Genomic DNA, 26,557 nt, shown 5'->3' on the forward strand with positions numbered 1-26,557 from the left:
CTGTCGAAAATTCAGGTGCCAAATATATTCCTATTCTTTTTTCTTTTTTAAGATTACGCGCAATCAGACAGCTCTTTACGTTTGAGTAGGCGGCGAAGCCGTTTGTCTTTCTCATTGCAATTTGTATATGTCGTGTGTAATTAATCGATGGCTAAAATTATAAATAATATAGAAATCATGAATAATAAATATGCTTAAAACGAGTAATTAATGTATGTAAAGATGAGAATACAAGTGACATAGACGATTTCGTCCTATCGTGTCTGTTAACCCTCGTGCGGACACGCTGATGTTTGCGTTTAAAAAGTTTCTAAAAGTTACCTTACCTTTGACTTGACTTTTTGTGATCAACAATTAATTGATGCAGATAGAGTAAAAATAATTCTTTGAACGAAAAATTACGTAGTATGAAATTAATAATAAATTAGTATGAGATTAATAATGAATTAATGTCAATTTACATTAATTTACATCATGATGTGCCCGTTCGAGGGTTACGGAAGCGTGAGAGTAATAAGAGGGAAATGGTAGGAAGATGAAGAGAGTTTGGACATGGGATTCGAATGGCTGGGAGAATTATAAATATAATAGCATTATAAATTAACGCGTAAATTCGTCGATGGCAGATACAGGATGGGACATCGCATCGCGAAACTATTCCCAGAGAGACGGCGTCGCCAATAACTGTCGCACCTTGTCCCAAGGGAAACGTGGTTTCTCTTCGTCTTCTGCGTGTTCTGTTTAACACATTGAACGTATGTTAGTTGTAATTCATCAGAGAAATCCGGAACAAACTTTTGAAAAAAATTAACGATATTAGAGTTTACAATGCTTACCAAAAACACTGCGCGAATATCGTAGCGGTCGTCCCCTTCTGTTTCCTTGTACGCACATCATTCCGTACACTCGAATACCCGGGACGCTGGCGTAAGTCGGTTGATCATGGCTCATAGGTCCCTCTGTGAAAAAAGACGAGATAGTAGTTGTATAAATTGCTGCTTTTGTCGAAATATTAAATTCGATGGATAAAGTCGATCTGTATCAGATTAGAAATTGAGATTGAGATTGTGAGACTGAATTTGACGAAAGAAGAAAGAAAACCAGTTTCTAGTTTAGTGAACTTTGCTTCGATTGATCAAGTTCAATCTCGATCTCAATCTCTAGTCTGATATGGATATAAAGCGTTTTCGTGATATACGGTTACCTAAAGGTTAAAGAAGACCGTTACCAAGAAATTCATGAATGAATTTCATATGAATTTCTTGATAACCTTTAATCTTTAGATAATCACAGATCAGAGTTGGGAAGTAACGCGTTACTTATAACACCGTTACTTTGTCGATCGTTACCTTTATATAATAATGATTTGGTAATGCAAATTTTTTTACGATAATGGTAACACCAGAGTTGGAAAAGTCTATCGTTACTTGTAACGAGTAATGTTACGCATTATTCGTTACTTATTATTTTTTAATAAGTAACGCATAATGATGACAAGTTACTTTTCCAAATGACTTCCAATCTTAGCACAACTTTAGCGTTAATTTTTAGTTAGTTAGCGTTACCGTCATAAAAAATTGCATTATCAAATTGTTTATTGTAAAAAGTAATGGAAGAGTAACGTTACATATTATGAAAACGCGGGCTTAAGAATTCAAGATCCTTGTTCATGTCATATTGAGTCTAAATTTGACGTGTTGATCTTCGAAATTAGATCGAATGTCTGTTTCTACTAATGTTGAACTAAGATCAACTTTAATCTCAGTTCAACTTACTCTTGATCTTTTTTTAATTCTTAGGACTAGAAAAGACGAAGAGTTAGTTGAACCAAGATTAAAATTAAATTGCGTCGGTAGAAACGGATTGTATTGATAAATCGAAAGTTTTCGGAGTTTTTCACTCACCGAGTATGTTTGTGTCGGGACATCGGCATATAACGAGATAGTGAGACTTTCCCGTACGCACGTTCTGCAACGCCAACAGGGACCAGTCCCGCGACGCTCTGCACTCTCGCATCTCGGCGACCGGCTCGCACGTTTTCACCAAGGTCAAGGCCTGAAATAAGCGTGGCCACAATAAGCGAGGTCGTATTTTATTTTTTGTACAGATTTCTTCCTTTCGGTTAGATAAACCGCACGTTACGTAATCCCGTTAGCACGAATACGTGTCGCGTTAGAACGGAGCTATCTTAACAGTTTAAGATGAAGCATTATCATGTCACTTGAGTGGGATGCGATTAGCGTGTCTGAGCAATCATTGATTATATTGATTATCTCGTCCATAAGTATCGTGCGGTTCGAGAACCTCTCTTTATTGCATAGCCGTAACGTTGCTGGTACGCTATGTTTTACGGTACGTTATAGTAATAAAGCCGCAGGAACGTAACGATCGAGATTGAAATTACGTGAAAGCGGTCTACGCGGGAGCAACTTACGGAAATACGAGGTGGATTGCGACGAATATTTTGGTTCGCTTCTAAAATCGTCTTTTCAAGCAGCGATTCGTCAGTGTGCAAGTCACGGTTAATACACCGAACGAAAGTGAACGAGTTTTTCTCACGGCAGGAAACTCGCGTTAAGAGCGCCTGAGAGAGCTCTTCTCTGAGAGAATCAGCAGCCGGTTGGTCATGCCATAGGAATGGCGCCATGCCTCGGTACCGTTTCCGTAATAGCTTAACGCTTGAAACGTTAAAATAAAACATCGTGCTAGAGGAACAGCAACTTTTAGTTTTGTAACTCGAACGGAAACTCCTCAATCGTTTATACACACGTTCGTTTTTATCCGTAATTTGCGAACGCGTCGACGAATAAACGACTATACCCATATGATTTCTTCTTTTTCTTACTGTGCAAAAACTGCTAAAAATATCTCGCAACCGCATATTTGTTAGATTTCGTACGATGTCCTCTTTTTTGTCTTAATAATGAGACTTGGACGAGAGAAGGATAATTGTTATATGCAATTAGAAAATTTATGTTAAATTTAACACATTTTATGTGTCTCGAACGATTCACTCAAATTTTTGTGTTAATTTAACACAACATGAATATGCTAAAAAGTAACAAACAGTAAACAGATTTTTTTTAAATGTGACATTGACAGAATTTGTAAACAAACTGTGAAGGCATATTTTTATAGTAAAATTAATATTTGTGTTAATTAACACGTATTTTTGTATTCATTTATCTTAAAATTTAAAACATATTTTATGTTATTTATTTACTTACCCCTAAATCGCGTTCTTGTGACATTGACAAATGTTGAATATCGATTTAACACAAAATATCTAAATAACAATCATATTAAATTAAATTAGTACTTGAATATGTTACAAATTTAATACAAAATGTTAACATAGATTTGAGTGGATCGTTTCTAACACAAATACAAAAATGTTATGCTGTATAGAAATAAATTTGTGAAATGACAAAATAGGATGATAAAACTCAACTCCTTCGATCATTCGAGGGAGTCTTCACTAACCTTGGTTCGCGGATCGGTCACCAGCTCGGTCGTGTGCAGGTCGTCGCTGTCCAAGGACGCACTACAAGGGTCCCGGTACCTTCCGGGACAGGCGCACAGCGGTTGCGTGAAGTTCAATCGAACGTAAACAGCATTGCACACCTGCTGAACGGCGCATTCCGGCAGCAAGTAGATATGCTGATTGTGCGGATAGTAGTGATATTTGGTCGGTTTTGCGAGCGCCGCGCTCGCTCCCTCCGGCAATCGTACCCCCGTCTGCAAAATGGTCGATAAAAGGCCTTGCACTTTGGCAATAACGCGTATAATAATATATCGCGCGATTTTACGAGGAATGGGCGTAACGCGTAACGACTTTCCGGGTATCGAGTAGTAATCCCGCAGATCCGATTTCGAGCGGAGCTCTATGATTAGATGAAGCCTCTTCCTAGAAAGTAACATCGCGCTCTTTCGTCGATTGACATAGCTGTAATCCGTGTTTGCTCAACTTCTCCCCCTCCTCCCGGTTTGCATCCTTCAATCACGAATAAACACGGTCTCGAGAGATTTTCTAGGAACGAGATGTTCTCTGGGAAATAGGAGCGATCTCTACGTGCCACGGATAACTTGGTCTGAAAAATGTTGTTTTCTCTTATTTCGACAGCGCATAAATTTGTACTCCGATCGCGAATGAATGCATCTTTACTTTACGGCAATTGCATGGTAAACGAGGCCCCACATTGCGCGTGGTATCTCATTAACAACGTTTCTGTGCCACGAGACGATTGTGCGTTCTTTTCACTTCTGCGAATTTGCACTTTCCCTTCATAATCCTGTTCATTAATTAATATGTAAATGAAGAAAGATTCGCACCTGTGACTCCAACTTCCACTTCGATATCCGGTCTCATGAAATGCTTATGCGAGAAAAATTCTGTCAAAAAGGGGCCATCAATATTTGTAACGTCACGGAAATTTTCCACCTGTCAATAATCGTTCCAAGCACAAAATGCATTTGTCTCAAAAAGTGACAAGTCGGCCTCGCGGGATGGGTCTGCGGTATTTATCTCGGGAGGGAAGTTACACGGTGCCAATCGCGTGATGAAAATTGTTAGAAAGGAGGCGAACTACGGAGAGGAATAAGGCATGCAAAAAAATGCGGAATGCTCGGAGTTGAGAGAGGAGACGAAAGAAAGGCCACAGCGCCAGGCAAGGTACGCTGTATCGATAGAGTACAAGATGGTCCGTGCGGATATCCATCGCTGGCCAACTTCCTGGAACGTGAGACTATGCGCCATCGACGATAGCCCTCTTTGCCTTCGCCTGGTCCCGCTCTTTTTTACGGCGTATCCGTTTATCTCGTTTACGTCGCTATCATCTCATCCCTACTCTCCAAAACTTTCAGAGACTCTGAGGAACGAATGAATAATTGCCCACTCAGAGTTCACGTAGGTTTTACCGCTCAGCCCTTCGGGGATTTGACGAGAGACCAAATATTAACGCGATAAGATGATTAGAGTGTCGGCGACACCGAGATTCTCTATGGGCCGAAGTCGTGCATAACGCATAATTCATAAGAAAATGAAACAATCAAAATCCCTCATTTCTTTCCTTTCCATGAAATAAAAAATTCTGAATTGTTTGATTTTCTTATGCTTTATACATTATGCGTTATGCAAAAGTCTGTGCTCCGGCTTTAAGGAGGTTGTAAGGATATAAAACACATATATTAATATTTGCTTTAAGCAAACTACATACATATGAAGGTTGTGTTCATAATATTCTGTTTTTATTGAGCAACACATTTTTATAGAACAATTTAAAATAAATGAAGGACTAAGAGCCAGTTATGTAATAAAGAAAGTATAATTTAACACATAAAAATGAAAAAATTACAAACGTTTCAACACCGATCGTATCATTCTCAATTTTACGGTAAATAAATTATAATTGTAAAATTATATTGGAAATATATGTAGTTTAATAATATTCTTCATGTCCTGTATTACAATATAATGTTGCAAGTTAATAACTTAAAATAGACAAACTCCTCATTGAAAATTCTCGGCAGTAATACCGTAATAATCTAAAAGTAACCGTTAACAAAAGAGAATTAAAGCTAAATGCGTAATAATTAACAATATATAAATATGAAAGTGTATCTTATTAAATAAAATGTTGAGAATATATGAATAAAAAAGGAGGTCCATATCGGTGGATCTCCTTTCATACAATAGATATTTCCTTAAGAATTGAAGCAAATTTGTAAATGAAATAAAAATGAACAAGTGATATCAACGACGTCGGATAACATAATATCAGGAAGGAAAACAACAAACCGCGAGAACAGAAGATGAGAGGAAGGGGGAGAAAGGACACAACTAGGAAGGGGAAAGAGAATGTATGATGTCAGAATACATATCAGATAATGAGTCCGTGTCATTTGGTCTGTTGATTCCACGCTTTTGCCTTTTAATTTCAGATATCAATCTCTTATTATATGAAGGCTCAATATCCAATATATCCACCTTATCCCATTTAAAATTATGATTCTCCTCCATACGATGGTTAGAAATCACAGAGAGATGGAGATTTAGATTTTTTATTAATATCCTTAATTTTTTATTAATATACTTTTAGATTATTACGGTATTACTGCCGAGAATTTTCAACGAGAAGTTTGTTATTAACTTGCAACATTATAATACAGGACATGAAGAATATCGTTAAACTATGTATATTTCCGATAATTTTACAATTATAATTTATTTGCTGCAACATTGAGAATGACCCGATTGGCGTCGAAACATTTGTAATTATTTTTATTTTTATGTGTTAAATTATATTTTCTTTGTCTCATAACTGGCTCTTAGCCCTTTATTTGTTTTAAATTGTTTTATACTTGTGGAGCCTTATTATTACTTATTACATTTTCATAGATTATTTATTTTATTTGATATTAGTTTTATTGTTATAAAAAAAAATTTTTTAAATAATAAAAATTTTAATTTTTTTATATAAATATTTTAAGTACTAAAAATGACTTGTGCACAGTTTTCATTGATTCACCAATTAGTTTATAACAAATAAATATTTTGTTTATTTACTGAACAATTAATGTCTGCATCTCAATGTAACTTTGTTAAGTGTATTACTCAATGTAAATATTTTTTAATTCATAAAGTACTTATACACACTGAAAAATATCATTCTATTGCCAAGAAAAGCAGTTATTCATTTTATCTTTCTTCTTTTGAGTAACGGTTACTTTCACAATAAAGAATATTTTCTCGCTAGTAGTCTTAAAATGTATTCATCCCAAGTTTTAGAAATACTTAATATCATATACTCAAAATAAGAATTTATTCTTTTGAAGTATATTATAAAATTTTATCGAAGAAAAGTCGGATTTAATTAACTTGAATATTTAATAATATATTGATGTAAGAAAATTTGTTTGGTCAGAAAAATTTGGTATATTTCTTTCAATTCTATACGACAGATTTAGGAAAAGCAAAACATAGTTTAGAAACAAGAAATTTTTTTTGAAGTAATTTATATTTTCCATTTAAATAAATATTTATTTTGGAACCAAATTGTGAATGTAACATGATGCAACATGACTTTTATATTGTTCCATAATAGTGTTTTTTCGTATAATATTTATCTTAATTATTTTGAATTAATAAATACCAGCGTATTATTTCGTTTCCACGTAACCTTATCAAATATTAATAATATGAAACTGTCATCATGAAATTAAGAATAGTTACAGTAGGAGATATACCGTTGGCAATGACTCGATCACAAGCGTGCGATTAGCTCAGCGTAAATGTATTAGGCTTACCGTTCTAAAGATCATAAGGTTCAAATCTTGTCGGCGATGCAATGCGTTTTTCAATAACTAATTGTAGTTAATAAGGCAGAATATGGGTATGCGAAACAGTAAAAATATAAATTAAACTGGAAAAATAAAAAGCAATAATAACAAAAGAATTATTTTTTTCGCTAGATATAACCGCAATTTTTTTATTACAAGTAAATATGAGATTTGATTTAAGAAAAGGAAGAATTCTTTTTATAAATCGAATTTTTGATTTAATTTAATATTCTTGAATAAAGTATTAAATTTTCTAGAATTCAGAGTATATTTTGAATAAATCGAATGCTTGTGACGAACTTATAATAGATTTACGGATATATGAACTTTTGAAATATTTGGAAGAAGTCATTATTACTTGCGACCAGTATATATTTTTCTGCGTGTATAAAAAATTGATCATTATTTTATAATACATTTTCATATATTTCTATTACAGTACAAATTTAAAAAATATTACTTTTTATTGAAAAAACTTTTGATCCAGATAGTCAACTGTCTCTAATTTTGTTGTATTACTTTTAAACGCAATTTAGAATGATCTGTAATGTTTTCAAGTAATTCTTAATATATTGCATTTTCCTTTCAATCTCCTTAACGTTTATTATTATATTATTAAAATTAATATTTCAAGATAATTTTACAACAGTTGTATTCTTCCTCGCGCAACTCCTTTATACGGTTTGACAAATTCAGAAAGTACTACACTCACAAGGGAATGTAAGGAGTGTGATCGTTAATCGGCACGGTTTTTAGTAAAGTCAGTGCTGTCCTTACGAGAAAAGGGTCAGGTATTTCTTGGTCTCTGGAATCGACCGTATCTTGCGGTAGAGCGTTCGGTCGAGCATGAATGAAGGGAAAAACCGCGACGGCGGTTCACGAAAGAACGCTGACAGGACGAAGATTCCACAGCTTCTCGTAGAAGCGTGTCCGAAATGCCCCGTTTCGAGCTTCCGATAGCGTCGCTCACGGTGTCAGTCACGGGTGAACGCGTTAATTGCGAATCATCAAGAACCTCGCGAACTTCGCCCATGTTCCCCTTCTTCCTTTCTTTTCTTTCTCTCATTTCCGAGCGAGATTGTCCGCGTTGCGATACAAACCGATTATAGGATGGTATTTATAGTCGGATCATACATTAAGATGTCATAAAGCGGCGTCTACAATGAGATTTTGAAGCGTAAAATTTAAGCTTAAGGCTCCTGAATAGTCACCGCAACCATATTGTGACGGTCAGAGGCAAGAAATGACATGTTCATTTTTATTACGTACTATTTATTAAATAAAAACAATGGTTAAAATAAAATGATGAGATTGCTTTAAAACATTGTAAAATTGGACAAAAACTATCCCTCCTGACAGTAAATGGTCGTAAAGTGATAAAAGATGTAAGTAAAAATAGGCTACGCATGCATATTGAATAAAAGCACTTTTATCACTTTTTACAATTATTTACTATCTGGAGAGATAAAGATAGCTTTCGTGCATTTTTATTTTTTAAAACTATTGTTTTAAAGAAATCTCATCATTTCATTTTATCCAAATTGTCTTTACTTACAAATGGCACATAATAAAAATTAACTTATTTCTCACTTCTGACGTCACGATTCAGTACGACTGTGGTGACTATTCAGGAGCCTTCAGCCTTAAGCCGTAAGAAATTGACCAATTACAGTCGAACATGAGGAGAATGATCGGCTATAATTAGTCGTAAATTTCTTGCAGCTTAAGTTTTACGCCTTAAAATCTCATTGTAGACGTCACATAAGCCAATCACAGAGCAATATTAGCATCTTAAGACATTATTTATTAATACGATCTTGAAATAACAACCGGCTATGAATACCGGCCATGGTCGATGTCGCCGTGGACGACCATAATCGGCGATGTCACCCGCTCAATATTCCGAGGCTATGGATCGACCTCAAAGAGAGAGGCGTAAAACTGCCCGACTTCGAAAATAATGTCATCGCGTGCCGCGTAATCCACCGCATAACTCGAGCTACAAAACGCTCGTTTACAAAGCGGTCGTTGACCGAAACGCGATTGCGTTCCCTCGAGTTCCTCGCCTTGGAATCTCTTTGCCGGATTTACTTTGCGATTCTTAATTCTTTCGGACGTTACGATTCCCCGGGGTTTTTTCTCTTTCTGTTATCTTTCCGTTCCTGCGTCCCATACGTCCGCATACCATAAGTATTTGCTCTGTAGAAAAGTTCGTCTGTTTGTCGCTCGTGAATATAGCGGTTCAGAGAAGCGGCGAGATGAAGAAGATCTTGGTCTGAATAATAAAGTCAGGTAAACTAAGAGCGTGCGAGATAAGTGATCGCCTGGAGACTCAGTGATTAAAATCACGAGCATAAATTCAATAAAAAGAACAATTTTCTTGAATAATTTGCTAATAAACTGACGGCTAATACGTTTGAACTATGATAATCAATTATGATAGTCAATAAATTAAATTAAAAGCAACTATAAGTAGTATAAAGAAACTACCGCGACAATTATAAGTAATATAAAAACGACGAATATTATCATTTAATCTGATATAAAAGGTCTCAAGACGTCTAAAGAAAAAACATAATTAGATTATTAAGATACGTACTGATGACCTGTTTTTTTCCATCATCTCCTTTACATTGTATATCTACTCGTACGTTTGCTTCTCTGCAAAAAAACGTCGCGAAAAAAGGACGAGAGCATTTTTTCTCGTAGATTCTTCGACAAGTCATCGCGATTAAAGTAGAATCACTAATTGATTTGTCGTCCTTTATTCCGCCTACATGTAGACGCAAGAAGAACACTCGGCTCGAATTTATTGTCTGTGGACAAATGCAACACGAAGTGGCACACAAAGTGAATCGATTAATGCTAGGGAATAGGCCACGGTAAATTGTCCGTGGCGATACCGGCCCATCGCCCGCTATTCTCTTCCCCTATATGTTCCTTTTCCTTCCTCCCCGTCTTTTCGTTTATTTTCCTTCGCATTTTCTTTTCGTCTCGGCATCGTCACGTTCCACTACCGATATTAGCACCGGCTGATCCGTTTGCGTCACGACCGTGAACGCTCGCCCTCCTTTCGCCGTTCGTAGATTCGTCGAGTTAATGTATCGGCGTCTTGCAAAGTGCAACGCGTCCTCGGATATGAATTTTTAAACGGAAGATGATTGATTAGATGGATCGATTAATGTGAGAAACGGCTGACACGGCTGGTGTGAACTCGTGCGAGGAATGCAACCTCGTGATTTAAAATTCAAAAAAGCTATCTGCATGCCGGATGATTATTTAGAGCTCGTAATTCAAAGTCTTCTTTAAAGATAACTAAATAAGAGAGAGAGAGGCAAGTAAATTAATATTAAAATGATATTGATATAAAATATGAGCAAATTGTATGCATATTGAAAAAAATTGACTAACTCTTAATATATATTAATTTCTTTGAATAGTACCAAGTAAACATTTATTTACTTAAATTTATTTACGTAAACATTTATTTACTTAAATTTATTTACGTAAATATTTATTTACAATAGTAAATAAATATTTACTCCCTAAAGAAAATGATAGTAAATCAAATTGTTGGTCTTTGTATTAAAAATAAGTATATATTTATATTTAGTAAATATTTATTTAGAACTATCCAAACAAACATTTATTAAGATTTAGTTTTTTTTTCAGTATGTTTCATAAAAGAAAGAATCCTATTTTCGGTCAAAGCAGATCTTGGTGTTTGATAATGTTCATATGCAAATTTGCAAGACTAGTCCGACAAACTGATAAATCGATTCGCAATTTATAGAACTAAAAAATGTACTTACAAATTTGCATATCAACGTTATCAAGCACCAAGATCCGCTCTAACTGAAAATAGAACTCTTTCTCTTATTTGATTTATCTTTATCGGTTTCATTTATAATTTTATTTGGACAATAAGGACGGTTTTGCTGAACTATATCTAAAAATTTAATTAGATACGGATTTGGAAATAATTCCGTTGCACTGTTAAATCTGTCAAGTTTTAAATTTCACCTAATTTAAGTCATCGTTGTTTTTAATCAATATATCGTTATTTTATACCAAAATAATGGTTAAGTTTGACACTATACGATTTTTAATTTAATCACTGTTTTAATATAAAATAACGATATATTGAGTAGGAACAGTGGCGACTTAAATTAGGTTAAATTTGACACTCTATGGATTTAACAATGTGGATGAAAATAATTATATAGGACGCTCAAACTGGTTGCTAAAACGTCAAAACTTTTTACAACACTGCCGATTAACTCGAGATTTCTACGTAATTACTTTGATGGTCCAACGAAATTCTTTTCAATTTTTTAGATACTTTAGCAAAACCGTTTTTTTTCGTGTGTGTTGCCAAACGATCTCCGGAAGTAATACAAAGTTTTTCTTTATTGACAGCGCAAGTGAAAAAAAAACGTCCCTTTTTCGAAATTGCCCGCAGGTGTCGTAAAATCTAAAAGAAACCTGTCGTAAATCGTGAGATAGATTGTCGCATCGTAACGCAACGATCGTAATTGCGGTATCGCGCGTCCGTTTAAGAATTAGATGGTCATTATCCAACAGGTAATGACTGCGGTTGTAGCCTCAGATATCACGACGCTCGTGACGAACCGTCGCGGATGTCGCGTTTCCGAGATCCTTACAATACAATTATTAACCTTCGAGGAAAAGAGCCCAACGGGTCCGTTTACCGTTGCGCTCTTTTCACGGCTGTTTTTGTTAGATCAACAACGGCTGTATGTAGAAATGCCATCGAGTATCCAGCGCTATTATTAGTCCCGCACGAAACGGTGGCTATCGTTATCCTGACATATCGTTACGGTTATACGAAGGGAGAGTCCTCTGTATTTAATGAGAAATGAAAATGGTAACACGCGAATTTTTCAACAAGAATGCGAATGCATCCTCGCCGTCGTTCACTTGCTTCAATTACGGCGCGCACTTTCTAGCAAGCGATCCTGAGATACGGAATTACTTAATCTCACGATGAAACGCGTGAAAGCAATAAATATTGAATACCGAAACCGCGATGTTACGTGTAAGCTGACTTAGCTAATGCGAGGAAGATCGAACAGTTCGATCATCGAGTAATTCTTTCATAAGCCAAACAACACTTGCTTTAAACGACCTTCTTTTGACAAGAGAATCTCTCAAAGCGTATAATTCTAATTTTAATGAAACTTTTTATTGGTTACATAAATACATGAATTTAGAAAATATAAGTTGGTGCGAAAAAACGCTTTTAAGGGTGAAATTATCCCCTGCACGTAAAGTGATTTTTAATAACTTTTTTCGTAATATTGCAGACATTATTTGAGATATCAAAAATGTGTAATATAATAGTTTTTATAATAAAATTGCCTCTATTTATCTATAACACTTTTTAAATAAAAATATTACTTTTAAAAATAATAATGTTTTTAAAAAATAATTAAAAAAAAATTATTTTTTTTTATAAATATTATTAACATAAATAGAGGTAAAATTTTATTATAAAACTTTTGTATTAGATATTTTTTGGCCTCGAATAGTTTCTGAGATATAAAAAAAGCTAAAAATTGTTGTACCCATAAAGGGTGATTTTATTTTTCTTAAAACTGATTTTTCATACCAATTGAGATTTTATAAATTTATTTGTTTATTTATTTATCAGGGTTGCTACAGACCTGGAAAACCGGGAAAACCGAGAAAAATCAGGGAAATTGAAATTGGTCATGGAAACCGGGAAAAGTCAGGGGAAAATGTAAAAAAGTCTGGAATTTCACAAAATTTGCTCACAATTTCCTTAAATTGCTCGTATTCCAAATAATTGTTATAATTTTTTAAATATATCTGACATTTATAGTTCAAAACTTGCGCACTTTGAACGATTTTAACAAAATAATTAAAATTTATATTTTATTCAGTATTTTTATTTGATCCCTCTTTTTCGTCGTAACTACATTCTTTTCTTTAAAACTAGTTTATTTTTTTGCTGGTTTGAATTTGCACCCAAAATTTTACTATGCTACTAAGCTTTTTTTGCGTTTATAATAATATAGCTTACACCTAAATACAATCCTTGAGTTTAAATATTAAAATTTACATATTTTATATTAGTCATGGAAAATTTTCCATTTTCATCTGGAAAACCTGGAAATGTCAGGGAAGGTTAAAATTCATTTTCTGTGGCAACCCTGTTTATGTAACATATTATGTAGGTATAAAAAGTTAAAATCAGAATCGTACTTCAAGAGGTTCTCTTGTGAGACAATTGTGAACTCCAAACCTTCGGTTGTCAGAGATTATGGTAAAGCAGGACTGTTATGATGCTTGGATTTTGAATTTATACTTTCTAATTTTGTATTGCGCCACGCATCGTCTTCGGAAAACTATGCTGGGGCGACGGTCCGTTACGCGTAACTCGGGAGCATGCATAGCGAGGGGCAAAATTCCTATTCGGGACCGTTAGCAAACTTCTCTATTTCTATCTTGCTCGCTATTCTGCTTGCTATCGCGGTAATGCGCCACGGACCGCCGGTTGAAAGAGGCCAATCGTAAACGTCAGGATATATCGCCACAATACTGATGCCGGACGGATCGAGTCGAGAGCACGATCGAGATGCAGCATCCCAAATACTCGCGGGACGGAAATTACGGACGTTATCATGGAAGCGCAAATCAAGAATCCACTACCGCGAATCCGCGGGTAATAGATTTCTGCCTTATAGGAAAGCGGGGTTATTCCAATCTTAATACGTTCGGCGGTCTACTTCGATCCGCCGTCTAATTACGATTTGCATCATTTGAAAATACGCCTTCCTAAAAGCGTGCCGCGCAGAAAGTTCCACGATAATGACCGGCGTGCCCACTTTATTTTGCAACATAGTTTTATTACGTATACAGGATGTCGGTATTTTATACCGCTAGTCAAGGGAAGGGGTAATATCAACCAGGTGTTTGCCCTCGATAAATATTTTTGATTAAAGCAAAACGCTTAACGCACATTATTCCGACGATTCGGTCATTGTTCGCTAAGAAGAAAGTACGATAATAATGATCGCACGATAATAAGTCAAATGGAGGATTATATAATCAAATGGAAACAGAGCATGCGGTCGATTACGGCACGTGGTAAAATCAGGAATTTATGCCAATATCGAACACGCGTATCGAAGTTTAACTCGACAACGGGCGTTCAAGATACGATCGTTACCCTTAGACATCCGTGACTGATGCACACGTGTATACTATAATAATCGTGTCTGACCGAGCGTGCTTCCTTCCCTACAGTACGATATGTATAAATCGGAAGAAACGCTGTTCCGTCAAAGAAATGTCGTGGAACTAGCCGTGCGTTCGGCATGAAAGAAACGCGCTCTGTTCTATGACTGTCGAAGCCTCGCCTCTATTCTCAACGATAAAGAAAAATAATCTATAATATATGTTAATGATACTTGAAATTGCTTCGTGTATCGCGTCTTTTATATTAAATTGATACCGATTTTACAATGAGGAAGATCCAATCGAAAGGGTTGAAACGTTTGTCAATTTTTCTCAAGAATAAAGTATACGATTTCATACATAACCTGTGTTGGCTCGCATTGCCTGATCTATCCTTGAATTTATTCGTTGGAGCCTATACCAAGATTGATAGTTATTTGAAAAATAACCTGTCTTGCTTCACTTTTCCCGCCCTAGTGACGAGGGATATCCGACTTCCCATACGCTAAATCCAGGGCGAAATCGGTATGCCTTGACTGAGGCGTATGTTCACGCACGCGAACGATTCCCAGCGATTTTCATTCGATATCGGGATGAATGGTGCGACTCGTATCACCTCCGCAACCCGCAATTACCCGCGCTGGAGTCGTTCTTTCACATGCACTTATTGTATGTTCATTTGTACCAGTTTGCCGTGAAGCACCGGCGTGACTTCCCCGGGGCGTTGCAACGCACACTGAGCACACCGAGTTTATTATTAGAACAAAAACTAATTCGTTATATGTGATGATTTGCTTGAAAAACCAAGGTTGCTACAAAACTGGGAATCAGAGAAATCAGGGAAATTGAAATTGATCAGAGAAATTGGGGAAAAGTCAGGGAATTTTGCGACATTTTCTGGAAAATTGAAATTCTTAGTCTTCTTAATGAAGTTTGATATGCGTGTACATTACATCTACGTAGTTTTTCGGATCAATTTAACAATTAAATTCAAACAATGTCAGCAACGTTAATAGTAATTTGCATTCCTACGTTAAATTACTCTCAATAAAATATTTAACGGTTTCCAAATTGGACGAAAATATTATTGGAAGTCAAGGAAAATCGTGAAATTTTGTCTGGAAATCAGGAAAAGGATATGGAATTTTAGAATGAGAAATTTGTAGCGACAACATTAAAAATGGATCGATCAGTTACTATTGCGAATCATTTCTCCTTATTCAATGTAACAAACAATACACAGTTTACGATACAAATCACATTTGTTCTAGTATATTTGTAGGTAAAAAATATGTTGCTAATAATTTATAACGACAAACATAACAACTAGCATCAGTCTTCATGTCAGAAGAAAATGATCTTGGACAACAAAAGTAACAAATCATATTCATTTTCGGTACCGACACATTTGTTGTCACTATATCTACGAATCAAATTTGTTACAGATATTGATAGTTTGTTAAATTAACAAAATTTTTTTCTCTCCATATGACGTATATCAATTAAATTCCGTCCTTGGACGAAGCTACAGTTCAGCCGATTTTCACCGGTGTTGGTGGTTAACTTTAATCGCGGTCTATAGATCTCTCGTCCCTCTTTTCAGATCATAGCGCTGGCCACGATACAGGTAGAGGAAGTGAATTCAATTAATCACGGATAATTAAGCCGTGGTTAATTGAATTTTCTTCCTGTCTCTATTATATCACACTCGCCGGCGAGTGTTACGACCTGACGGAGGAATTAATTAAATCGCAGTTGATTAAATTTACTCCTAATTAGACGCATATGTTATTCTTATTCAGAGGGAGATTCCTTTCGTCCTCCTTCCTTTCTCTATTAGTTCGTACATAATTTAACGACGAGAGCGCATCGCGATCGAAAATAAAATATATATTTTGACATAAAATGTAATTATTCACGACACTGTTCGCACGATGAAACATGACGTTGCTCGTACGAATTGGTATGTCATGGCAATTCTTAATAATACACTGAAAAAAAATGACGTTACATCAACAGCATTATTTTAATTAAAAATAATTTTGTTAATTCACGCGCATAACGCTACATTAATGAAACATATCATATATATGCTCTTGTTTTGATAAAATTTTATTTCTTCTCCATTAATACTGTTATTGAATTAACAAGATCATTTTCAGTTAAAATAATGCTGTTGATGTAACATAATTTTTTTCTCAGTGCATATAATAAGGCTTTCTTTCGGCGTAATCTCGCCATGACCGTACGGCACTAGGTTCGCGTCTCGCAACCCAGCGGCCGGGACAGATAATTCCATCACGTGAGATATTACATACTCAATTTACGCATTGGCGTCGTTAGCGTTCGCGCGGTTATTACGGATACGTTAGGATACTTAATTATTATTAATGACTCCGCGCACCCCGTTACCTCGTGCGCGCGAGCGCGGCGGATTTACCGTATTCCACGGAACGAAATCGTTCGTTTGTAATCAAGACGCGTTATGTTCGCTTATTTGATCGTAAATGACTCAACGGTTTCATATAACATCGATATGTACCGCCGTTACCTCAATGCGGATAGAGAAAGAGAGAGAGAAAGAGAGACGAGAAGGTCCGAAGACATGTAAATTAGAAGTGACTACAGAGGTCTGCGTGCTTAAAGAAAACACGGGAAAGAAAAGAAATGATTTCTCCCCTTGGCTATGAGAGATTTGCCTAAGGTGTGACCCAATTGCCTGATTCATCTTGCTTTATCGCGAACGGAGCGTGGCACACACTCGATTAACTTGGATAATTACGATGTGTCCCGTAACGACGTCCAGCCGTATCCGAATGCCGATTACTTTCTCGTTTTTGCCATTTTGCATACGCGTATCCGTCCACGCTCTCGTCGTCTACGCGGCGGGCGCATTAGATACGTAGTATTTTCTACGTACGCGGAGGTACGTTACGGTGCACACGCTACTTTCTCGGTCGACCTATATGGCATTTTTTTCTCAAACCCCATACGATCCTCTATGTTGGCTGTATAACTCGAATCTGGGTTCCTTTCTATCGCGCATCATCGGATACACGCTTTTCTGCACTCGCTTAAAAGTAGAGGGGGCGAACAGGAATGGTAGATTTGGGATTCTTTTCCATCGCACGACATAGAGAGGAAGGGAAAAAAAAAGAGTTCTGTCGGTACTTCGGGAATTTTGTAGCACGTCTAATCTCTTTCGATAAGCGTGAATGTAAAGTAATTTTCTCTTATTAGCTTCTATCTATATTGCTTTCCGATTTACTTGGAATAATTTGTAGGATCTAGGATATACCAGTAATATACGTTTATGAGAACCGTAGGAATTTTTCCTATTGGAGTTGCAGATATTATTATTCGATGGACTTGGAGTTTAATTTCTCTCGCATCGCGTAAGTTGGAGAAGGAACTCTAATTATGAAATTATATCCAACGGCGGGCATAAAACGTAATGAAACGTATTACAACTTATTCGCATTCCACGAAACAGCACGAGACGTGAATGAACAGCAACGTACGAAGAATATTTCTCGTCACTGGTTTTCTCCTCGCTGATCTCTCGGAGGACTTCCTCGCTTATCTTCCGGACGATTTCTGATTTTCCAGCGAAATTCACCGGATGACGCGCTGCCTCAATTTTAACGTTAAACCGTGTAGGATGTCGACGTTTCGAAAATCACTTCGCGTTTGCGACCTGCATGACTGCATAAAGCAGCCGTTGCGGCGGAATTTTGCGGAATTCGCGGCGGTACGTCGACACGACCGGCTTAACGTATAAGCCAATTAGGACTTGGATATTCTGTTGAGCTCGCGACCATTCATCATGCAAAGCGATTACAAGCCGGGAATCTGTGCCGTGATAGTTAAGACCGGCGGCAGTTAAGGCAAAATAAACGGAACAATGCGAGAAACACGACTAGCGGAGACGCGGTGCAGGTAGAGAAAACGGGGGGACAGTCAACCGGTCGGTCGGTCGGTCGATCGGTTAGAATTAATGCGCTTACCTCGCTGGCGGTGGTGTAATTTGTTGTCAGTTTGATTTGCGGTCTAATCTTTCCGGGCGATTCCCGCGTCTCCTTGGCCGTCAAAGGCGAACTGGTCGTGACATCGGTGACTGCGGCGGTTGCAGAAGCCGCTGATTTTCTCGATGACAACACCGTGACTGCGGTATGTTGAGTAGGCGAGATTATCCTCGGCGATGTCTCGGTGATGTAGGTGGGACTCGAGCCATCCTGTGGAATACGGGAACTCGGAAGACTCGCCGTGGACGACGTTAGCGACGGCGACGCAGATGTCGTCGTCGCCGTCGTCGCCGTCGCCGTTCCTGTCGCCGCGATTGTCGTTGACGAGGCCGGTAGCTTCAGCGTCGTCGTGGTGGATGTAGCGACTGTCTGCGGCACCGTCGCCGTCATCCTCGTCGTCGTCGTCGTCGCCGCCGCCGCTGCGGTCGAGGAAGATGACGACGAATGTAACGTGGCGTTCGCGATCGGCCTCGACGCTGCCGTCGTCGCGGTGATCGCCGAGGTGTTCTTGCCTCCTCCGGACGTGGTCGCCGTGGTTTTCTTGACCTTGGCTGAGTCGCCCTTCGACGACGCCGGGACGGCCGACGCTGTCATCAGCAGCAACGCGAGGCAAACGTAACACTGGATAGCCCGCATCCTTATAGTATCGATGTTACGGAAAATTGCCGCTTCCGTTATCGTATTTTCGCGTGCAATTTGTCTTCCTTCGAGGAGTTCTTACGAGTATATAAGCGACGCTTCCTTTAGACCGGTGGTTCGCTTATAACCTGCGAATAAAATGCATATTATGTCAGTAACTATCATGGAACTGCAGTTGTATATTTTCGATCCCGTTAAGGCTACTTTTAGACGATTCGTAATCCATCAGATTTCAAGATAGAATTCTGCTTATGATTATACGTATATATAAAATATAAGTACATGCACATAAATGTATATATTTAATGTATACTTTGTATATATGTGCATTCTAATTAAATATTTTTTTTTATATTATATATCACATAAAATATTAGCAGAATTCTGTCCTGAATTCCAATATGAATTATAGATTGTCTAAAGTGGACTTTCAAGAAACGGAAGAGATATTTTTCGAAAAGTAGCTCAACGCGCGTCGTCTTCACTTTTGCGTTTACTTTCTTGCGTTTGCATTGATTCTTTTTTCTTTTTTTCCCTTCCTGTTTTCCTTCGAAAAATCGTCGCTTTCGCTTTTCCGCGTCAATATCGCGAATGAGGGAAAGGATTATAGACCTGGTATCTCTGCGGTTTGTCGAGATATTACATGATACGGATGGGATAATATATTATAGAACGTAACGCATTTTCCCTTTATACAGTCCGAATGTTTGCTTCGGGACGACCTTAACAGGATAGAGCTCTCGCTCTCGCAACGGTAATTAGATTTTTCTGAGCGCGGCTAAAGTTCACGCTGAACTCAAGTACACGTTGAACTCGAGTACACGTCATTTCGTCGCGTACGAAGCTCGTAATCCAGCCTGTCTTTTATCACGTTACATCTTTCCTCTCTCTATAATTTTCTGTCGTTTACTCGCATTTTATGTCTCCATATTCGTACACGGCTAAGTGAAATACACTCTTTTTTTCGAACGCGATAATGCAAAGCTAATAACACGAGAAATATAATTTCTCGTTTGTGTGACAATGAGAGAAAAATAACGTCTATATCGTGCGAAATTATGCAAATAAGAAAAACAACCGAGGTAATTGCTACATGTCAAGTTCGACTCGGAGAGATGGAAATTCTCGTTGCGACCAGAATGCCCGCAATCTACAGCTGCAGTTGCGTTACGATAGATTGGCGAAATCGCGTTATAGAATTTCCGTTGTACGTGTAACGTATGTACGAGATATTTTCCAATTATAGAGTCCTTCCTCATTCATGTGTGCCCCTTTCGACGAGCCCGAGGTCGCTTTCCGTCCTCTCGGAAAAATTTTTTTTTCACACCAGGACCTTTCGCGTCGATCGCGACTGTAATCTCGCGATCTCTTCTTCGCGCGGTCAAGCAGGTCGACCGCGTTTTTCCCGTCCGAAACATTTACGTCGACAGATAGGAATTAGGTGGGGCGAGGAGATAGATAGTTGGGAGAGGCGGCGGTGTTTATTTGTTCGTCTTCCTGAATGTCCGTGCATCGGTCCATGGCGAGCTGACCGCTTATCTGCCTGTGCCTACCTACGTATTTTCCTTTCACGTGCTCGATCTTGTCCGCGCGTCGGTGCTTGTGCCGCAACAGTTATCGCACGTATGCCATACGACACTGGTGAAATTGGGTCATTCGGTACAAACCGACCATACGAGCCGTTATCTCGTTGCATTAGCAAGGCCGTATCAAACTGCGCCCGCTCGCTCGCTCGCTCGCTCGCGCGCGCGGGTGCGAGCGGACACCGCACACGCTTCGAGCATCAGATGTTAGACATTACGCTTCATTAGAATATGTATCTCACGTTGCTGAATATGTACCTGCGACGGATGCGCGTCTCAGTATAACGGAAGCGAGAACGCGACACGGGCTGTGTAAAAAGAAGAGAAGAATGTCTATCGTTTCGAGTGGATACACACGCGCGAGATAGCGTGATAAAGAATGCTGATTAAATACGATCGTTTCGAAACTGTAACGCGTCGAATTGCTACTGAATCTCACGGGTATTTTCTCTGTATTGAGAAAAATGTCTCTGGCTGAATTTATTGGAATTCTGGTTGAAAATGGACGAATCTGAATTCTCTGGTTAAATCTACTAGAAGCTCAATTAAGATAATAGGATTGATATAATCAAAATCTTCTGGTTCGTCCATCTTTAACTGGATATTTTTCTCAGTGTGCGAAATATGACTCTTATTCGAGTTTATTCGTTTCATTCGTAAGAAGAAGGTCTGATTGTTTTCTAGTGGATTAAATTTACGCACAATGGGAACTGTCCGCTATTCGGAAATTGTTCATACTTCTGCCATTCTTCCGTCACGGTAAACCGCACAATTGTGGGCGGGAGAATGAGTTTCCACGCTTCAACCGCAAAGTATTTAAACATTCGCGACATCGGCCATTTATGCGAACAATGTAACAATTACATTATTCTCGTAATGAGGGACACGGAGAAAAAAAAGATTTATACTACATTTATATGTAGTTTAATTTTAATCTCGATTCAACGAACTCTTTATCGTTTTCTAGTTCTAAGAATTAGAAAAAGACGAGTTAGTTGAACGGAGGTTAAAGTTAATCCACATTGGTAGAAACGGGCATTATAGAGTTATAGCAAAACGGTACACGCAGTTTTAGAGAGCGAGTAAAAAAGGACGAACGCTTTTACGATGTTACAACGATATGAATCGCAATTTAAAAAAGAAACGTTAAGATACGCAGAAGATCAAACCGTATAATTAACACACTCGGTATCTTTTTGTGTATTCTCTCTCTCTCTCTCTCTCTCTCTCTCTCTCTTTCAAGTCGATATAATTGCGGCTTTTTCTTTTTTTTTTTCATTCGCATCCGTTCCTCACTGTGTCATCTTTTCGTCTTTATATAATTTTTTTTCATATTTTTTGTATTAATTTGATTTTTGTTGTATTATTTTCGTTAATTGCATATTTCTCTCTCTGTTCTTATATTTTTCTTCTGTTTTAATGTTCTTAGAGGACTTGTCCTAGACAGCAACAATAAATGCCTTTATCTATCTATCTATCTATCTATCTCAAACACGTTTCTCTCTGTCTCGTTAGCAATTCGTTGCACGTTAGAGTTATAGGCGAGCGGTGAATAATTTCACCATTAATGAGCAACTCGCGAGAGCAGCGAGCATTAATTTACTTGCGCAAATAAAACGAACATTCACGGATCGATACGCATGCGTTTGTTTCGGCAATTTGTCGGACTAACGAGACTGAAAGGAAAGCGCGCGGCGGTCGACTGTACACAAAAGCGTCGTGCAATTAGCAATGGATATGAGCACCGACGGAGAAAAGGACAGAGAAAGAGAGCACCTTGATGGATCTCGTAAAATCGTTGGCGTTTCACGTCTTGCGTCCGCGCGACACATAAAGGATCTCGCGCGATTCAAAAGCCGAAGCAGAAGACAAAGAGAAACACGGCGAGATTCGCGCGGCGACTCGCGTCAACGCCACTGACGACGTAACCGCCTAACGGATCTTTCGACTTAACGCGTCGCGTAGCCCTTTTCCTCATTGTAATCCCCCGTGGCTCGTCGCGTCATTCGCCACACCGGCTACTCGGAGGCTGCCGTAATGCGCGAGACATCGAAAAAACGCGCGTCATATGCGTCCCTTTCTTGCCTTTGAAATCATATTTGAAAATTGCATGCAGAAACTACTTATGATTGATTCATTTCGAGAGGGAATCGAAATAACAATAAGGCCCGGCTCCATCAATGTAAGATTAATCTCAGCTGGACTTACTGTTTATCTTTTTCTAATTCTAAGATTAATGTTGAGACGAATTGTATGCCTTGGGGTGTGAGTCACCAGTTTTATTGTTAATTTGAAACTTGTTCAATAGAAATTATTTATAAGATAATTTTAATGTTTCTCGAATTAGAACATCAAATCTGCTAATCTGATGGTGATTTTTCCTTGAAGGGATTGATATTTTAAATTTGTTTGGCTGAAGAATTAAGATTGCGTATTAATTTACCACGCTGACTCTCATTCGCCCTGGTTTTGGAGTTTTTTTGTTGCTAATTCTAAGAGTTCTATCAATGTAGATTAACTTTAATTCCTAATTTTTAATTCTTAGAATTAGAAAAAGATAGTTAGTTGAACTGAGATTAAAATTAAACTACACTGAGAAAAATGGTCTGGCTGGATTAAATAGTAATTCTGGTGGAAAATGGACGAATCAGTATTTTCTGATAAAAATAAGAATTCTAATAGATTTTATCAAAAATATTGTATCAAACAGAATTCCGGTTATCTCAACTAGAATTCTAGTAAATTTAATCAGAAAATTCTGATTCGTTCATTTTCAACCAGACATTTTTTTCAGTGTACATTGGTATAAACGGGCATAAAAATTAGTTAAAAAGATCAAGAGTAAATTGAATCGAGGTTAAAGTTGATCTGAGCCTAAAACGTATGAAAACAAAGGCAAATTCTTCTCCCAAACGGAAAATCGGCTTGTTTGATGAACGATCCACCAAAGATACACGGATAATGATATATTATCGTCTTCTTCCTCTCTTCCCTTTTTCAAGAAGGAACGAGCAATATTCATAATAAGAAAGAGGATGAGAGCTTATAAGAAGGAAGGAAGGCACGATTATCTAGAATAAGACATTTAATAATGAATACACCCACCGGCTCGATTCGCATCGGTAGCGCCCGGTAGTTGGACACGTAGATTGTAACGGAAGTACGAAGAGCAAAGTCGGCGGTCGTGATCGGAATGTTGTTCCTTCGGTATCTACCTTCGCTTCGGCGGCGGAATCATCGATGTCGAACGAACATTGTCCGTAAAAAAAAAAAAAAAAAAAAAAAAAAAAAAAAAAGAAGATGCACTTTCCCGTTTTTCTCAATCCAGTTAATTTGTACACCTGACGACGTTGCGAATTTGTAGACACGAAATATCGTTTATACAGAAATTGAATCAATCGTAAATCGAATCAGCTACCGCTTTGTGGCTACAAGACAAGATAAAAAAGATAGCAATCGCTTCATCATCAACAATTACGGCAAAGCAAACGTACTTATTTCACAGTTCCGTTATCTGTAGTATAATAGTTGTAACGAATAATGGCTAGTAGATAACAAAATTATTTGTCACATATATATATTTTTATCTATTACATTTGATGTTATTATGGTATATACCATGTACATATATCAATAAATTATAATTTTATTATCCATTATTAAAGAAACAATTTCTATTAAATTCTTTGGTTTATTTATAATAGAAACTCTAGAGAAAATGAAAGAAAATTATCAAACATAAAAGCATACAAACTATCACATGTATTAAATAAAATATTATGTACTAAATAAAAAAATCATAACTGAAGGAGTCGATCTTCTCATGATAGAAATTCGCAAATACACTACTATCCCGTATCTTGATTAATATTCCAAAGCAAAACTATGAAGATTTCATACCTCGTGTAGCGCGTAGGTAGACTGACCCTCGACCTAGACTTTCGTCCTCGCGCCACCTTGAACGCGACCTCGACCGCGATCTCTGATAGGAAAGAAGGAAGGCGTACTTCCCTGCACGCCACTGACAAGCCGGTAGACCAGTCGGCTCTAATCCACCAATCGTTCTCCGATTTCTCGTTGATCCCTGATTGCTTCAACCGATTTTCTCGCAAAAGGAAACCTCTACGGTTCGCGCGCTACCGCGATCGAATACAGTACACGGGGATCGTTTGACAATCGCCGGTGGCGGTGATTCGACAGGTACGATCACGCGACTCGGACTGGCACCAACTGTGGCACCCAAGATCGCGACGACAAAATTCCGTCTCCGCACGTCTATATAGCGCACCCTCTTCCGCGTTCCGCAACTCTTCCGAGGCCGTGAACCGTACTGTTCGCGAGTCGTTATTGGTGTTATCGTAGCTGGTATTGTTGGTGCTGTTGGTGGTGTTGCTGCTCGGAGAGACCGGTGTGGATGGAAGATAACCCGCGATGAGATTGTTTCGGGGTTTGCGCCCGACTGCGGCCTCGCGTAGGACGCTACGTGCCTATGAGTCCCCGCTAGTCCCACTTACCAACCAACCAGAAACTGCTCGGGTATACTCGGAATCCTAAGCTGCATCTCCGCCAATCCACCTTCCACTCTTCTTCCCTCCATCGCCCCTCGTCTCGTGTTCGCCTCGGTTCCGCGCTTGTCCGGGATTATACTTGTGCTTTTCGTCTTTCGGCCCCGCCAGAAAGCTGTCGATGAAAGACGCGGGCGAGTTTTGCGGCTGGAACCGGTCGTTTCTGGACCGCCAAGTGCCTCTTAATCAACCGTGAAGAAGATTTTGCAGACTATTAATTGATATTAGTGACAAGTTATGAGGAGAGATAGTCTGCCTATCTTTGCCTTTTCTCTCTATTTCTTTCGTTCTTTTGCATAATTGGAAACCACGAGAGATATTTATAAGATAGGAACTGCTGTTTGAAGTAGCCAGTCGCTGTTCGCCGCTTTGATCTTAAGAATATTACTTTGAGATCTAATAGACCTCGACTGAACTCCCACGTATATCTTCACCTTTCGAATAGAGAGAAATTTCCATGCGCTGCCTAAAGCTATATAAACTTTCTGCTCATTTTCTGCTCATTTCTGTATAAGACTTATAGTCTGTTAAATTGATTTATATATATTTGTGGATGAAAACTAACAATTATGCCGGTAATGAAATTGCAGAAAATACATAGACAAAGATTTATCTTCTTCTTCCTCTTCTTCTTTTTCTTCCTATTTTTCTTATTGAGTAAATCTTCCAAGTAAACGCAGAAGCAAGTGTTACGCGATGGATTTACTTGACTTAATTAGCAGATAAACATAAATCGCGAATTATTTTAGAAAGTTCAAATCTATAGAGAGAGGTGCAGTCTGTAGAGATGCGTCTCAAACTGTGTTTCCTCTTTATAAATCCAATACATCGATAATAATTTTTGCAAATCGTACGAGAGAGAGCATACCTCTCCATTATTACTCTGTGGCCGTCGTCTATAGGCTCTCACTTTATCACGATTTTTCCATCGTGGACACGGTTTTTCCATCCTGGGCACGATGTCGAGTAACACGTTTGGGGCACAGCGCGGCCTTTCTCCAAAGATCGAACGCGTATTCTTCCCGACCGCGCGCGATTCATCTCGGTGAAAGTCTGCGGCTATCTGTTAGGCATAAGATTTGACGTGGACGCTAATCATTGTCTGCGGTGCGCAACAACCGCTCGGCCATAGTTCGCGTGTTTTTCTTCGCCGCGAAGCAGCGTGGAGAACGTCGGAGATAGA

General features: G+C 38.1%; 2 protein-coding genes across 4 annotated transcripts in view; one reads left to right on the top strand and one right to left on the bottom strand.

The window, feature by feature from the left end:
- LOC108761908 (elongation factor-like GTPase 1) overlaps positions 1 to 26,557 on the top strand; it is a 44,992-nt gene that overhangs the window by 4,921 nt on the left and 13,514 nt on the right. The window lies entirely within an intron of this gene.
- On the bottom strand, positions 410 to 25,332 carry dsx-c73A (doublesex cognate 73A). 2 transcript variants are annotated; one of them, XM_018508686.1, is made up of 6 exons: positions 24,710 to 25,332; positions 18,570 to 19,354; positions 3,484 to 3,738; positions 1,905 to 2,055; positions 837 to 959; positions 410 to 737 (listed from the first exon to the last, which is right to left on the bottom strand). In XM_018508686.1, exons 2-6 carry the CDS (start codon positions 19,221 to 19,223, stop codon positions 655 to 657), a joined length of 1,266 nt encoding a protein of 421 aa, XP_018364188.1. In that variant the 5' UTR covers positions 19,224 to 19,354; positions 24,710 to 25,332; the 3' UTR covers positions 410 to 654. The 2 variants fall into 2 exon arrangements, with proteins under 2 accessions (XP_018364188.1, XP_018364189.1); XM_018508687.1 differs by lacking the exon at positions 24,710 to 25,332 and adding an exon at positions 20,780 to 20,818.

The sequence above is a fragment of the Trachymyrmex cornetzi genome, unplaced genomic scaffold (assembly GCF_001594075.2).
Source record: "Trachymyrmex cornetzi isolate Tcor2-1 unplaced genomic scaffold, Tcor1.1 scaffold270, whole genome shotgun sequence".
Classification (NCBI taxonomy): Eukaryota; Metazoa; Arthropoda; class Insecta; order Hymenoptera; family Formicidae; genus Trachymyrmex; species Trachymyrmex cornetzi.

What these genes read in the sequence shown, in the direction of transcription:
- dsx-c73A (XM_018508686.1), bottom strand. Translation starts at nt 19,223, where the DNA reads ATGCGGGCTATCCAGTGTTACGTTTGCCTCGCGTTGCTGCTGATGACA. An exon ending in ATTACACCACCGCCAGCGAG is followed by an intron (nt 3,739 to 18,569) that starts GTAAGCGCATTA and finishes ACCATTTTGCAG; the next exon opens with ACGGGGGTACGATTGCCGGA. An exon ending in TCCCGACACAAACATACTCG is followed by an intron (nt 960 to 1,904) that starts GTGAGTGAAAAA and finishes CTTTTTTCACAG; the next exon opens with AGGGACCTATGAGCCATGAT.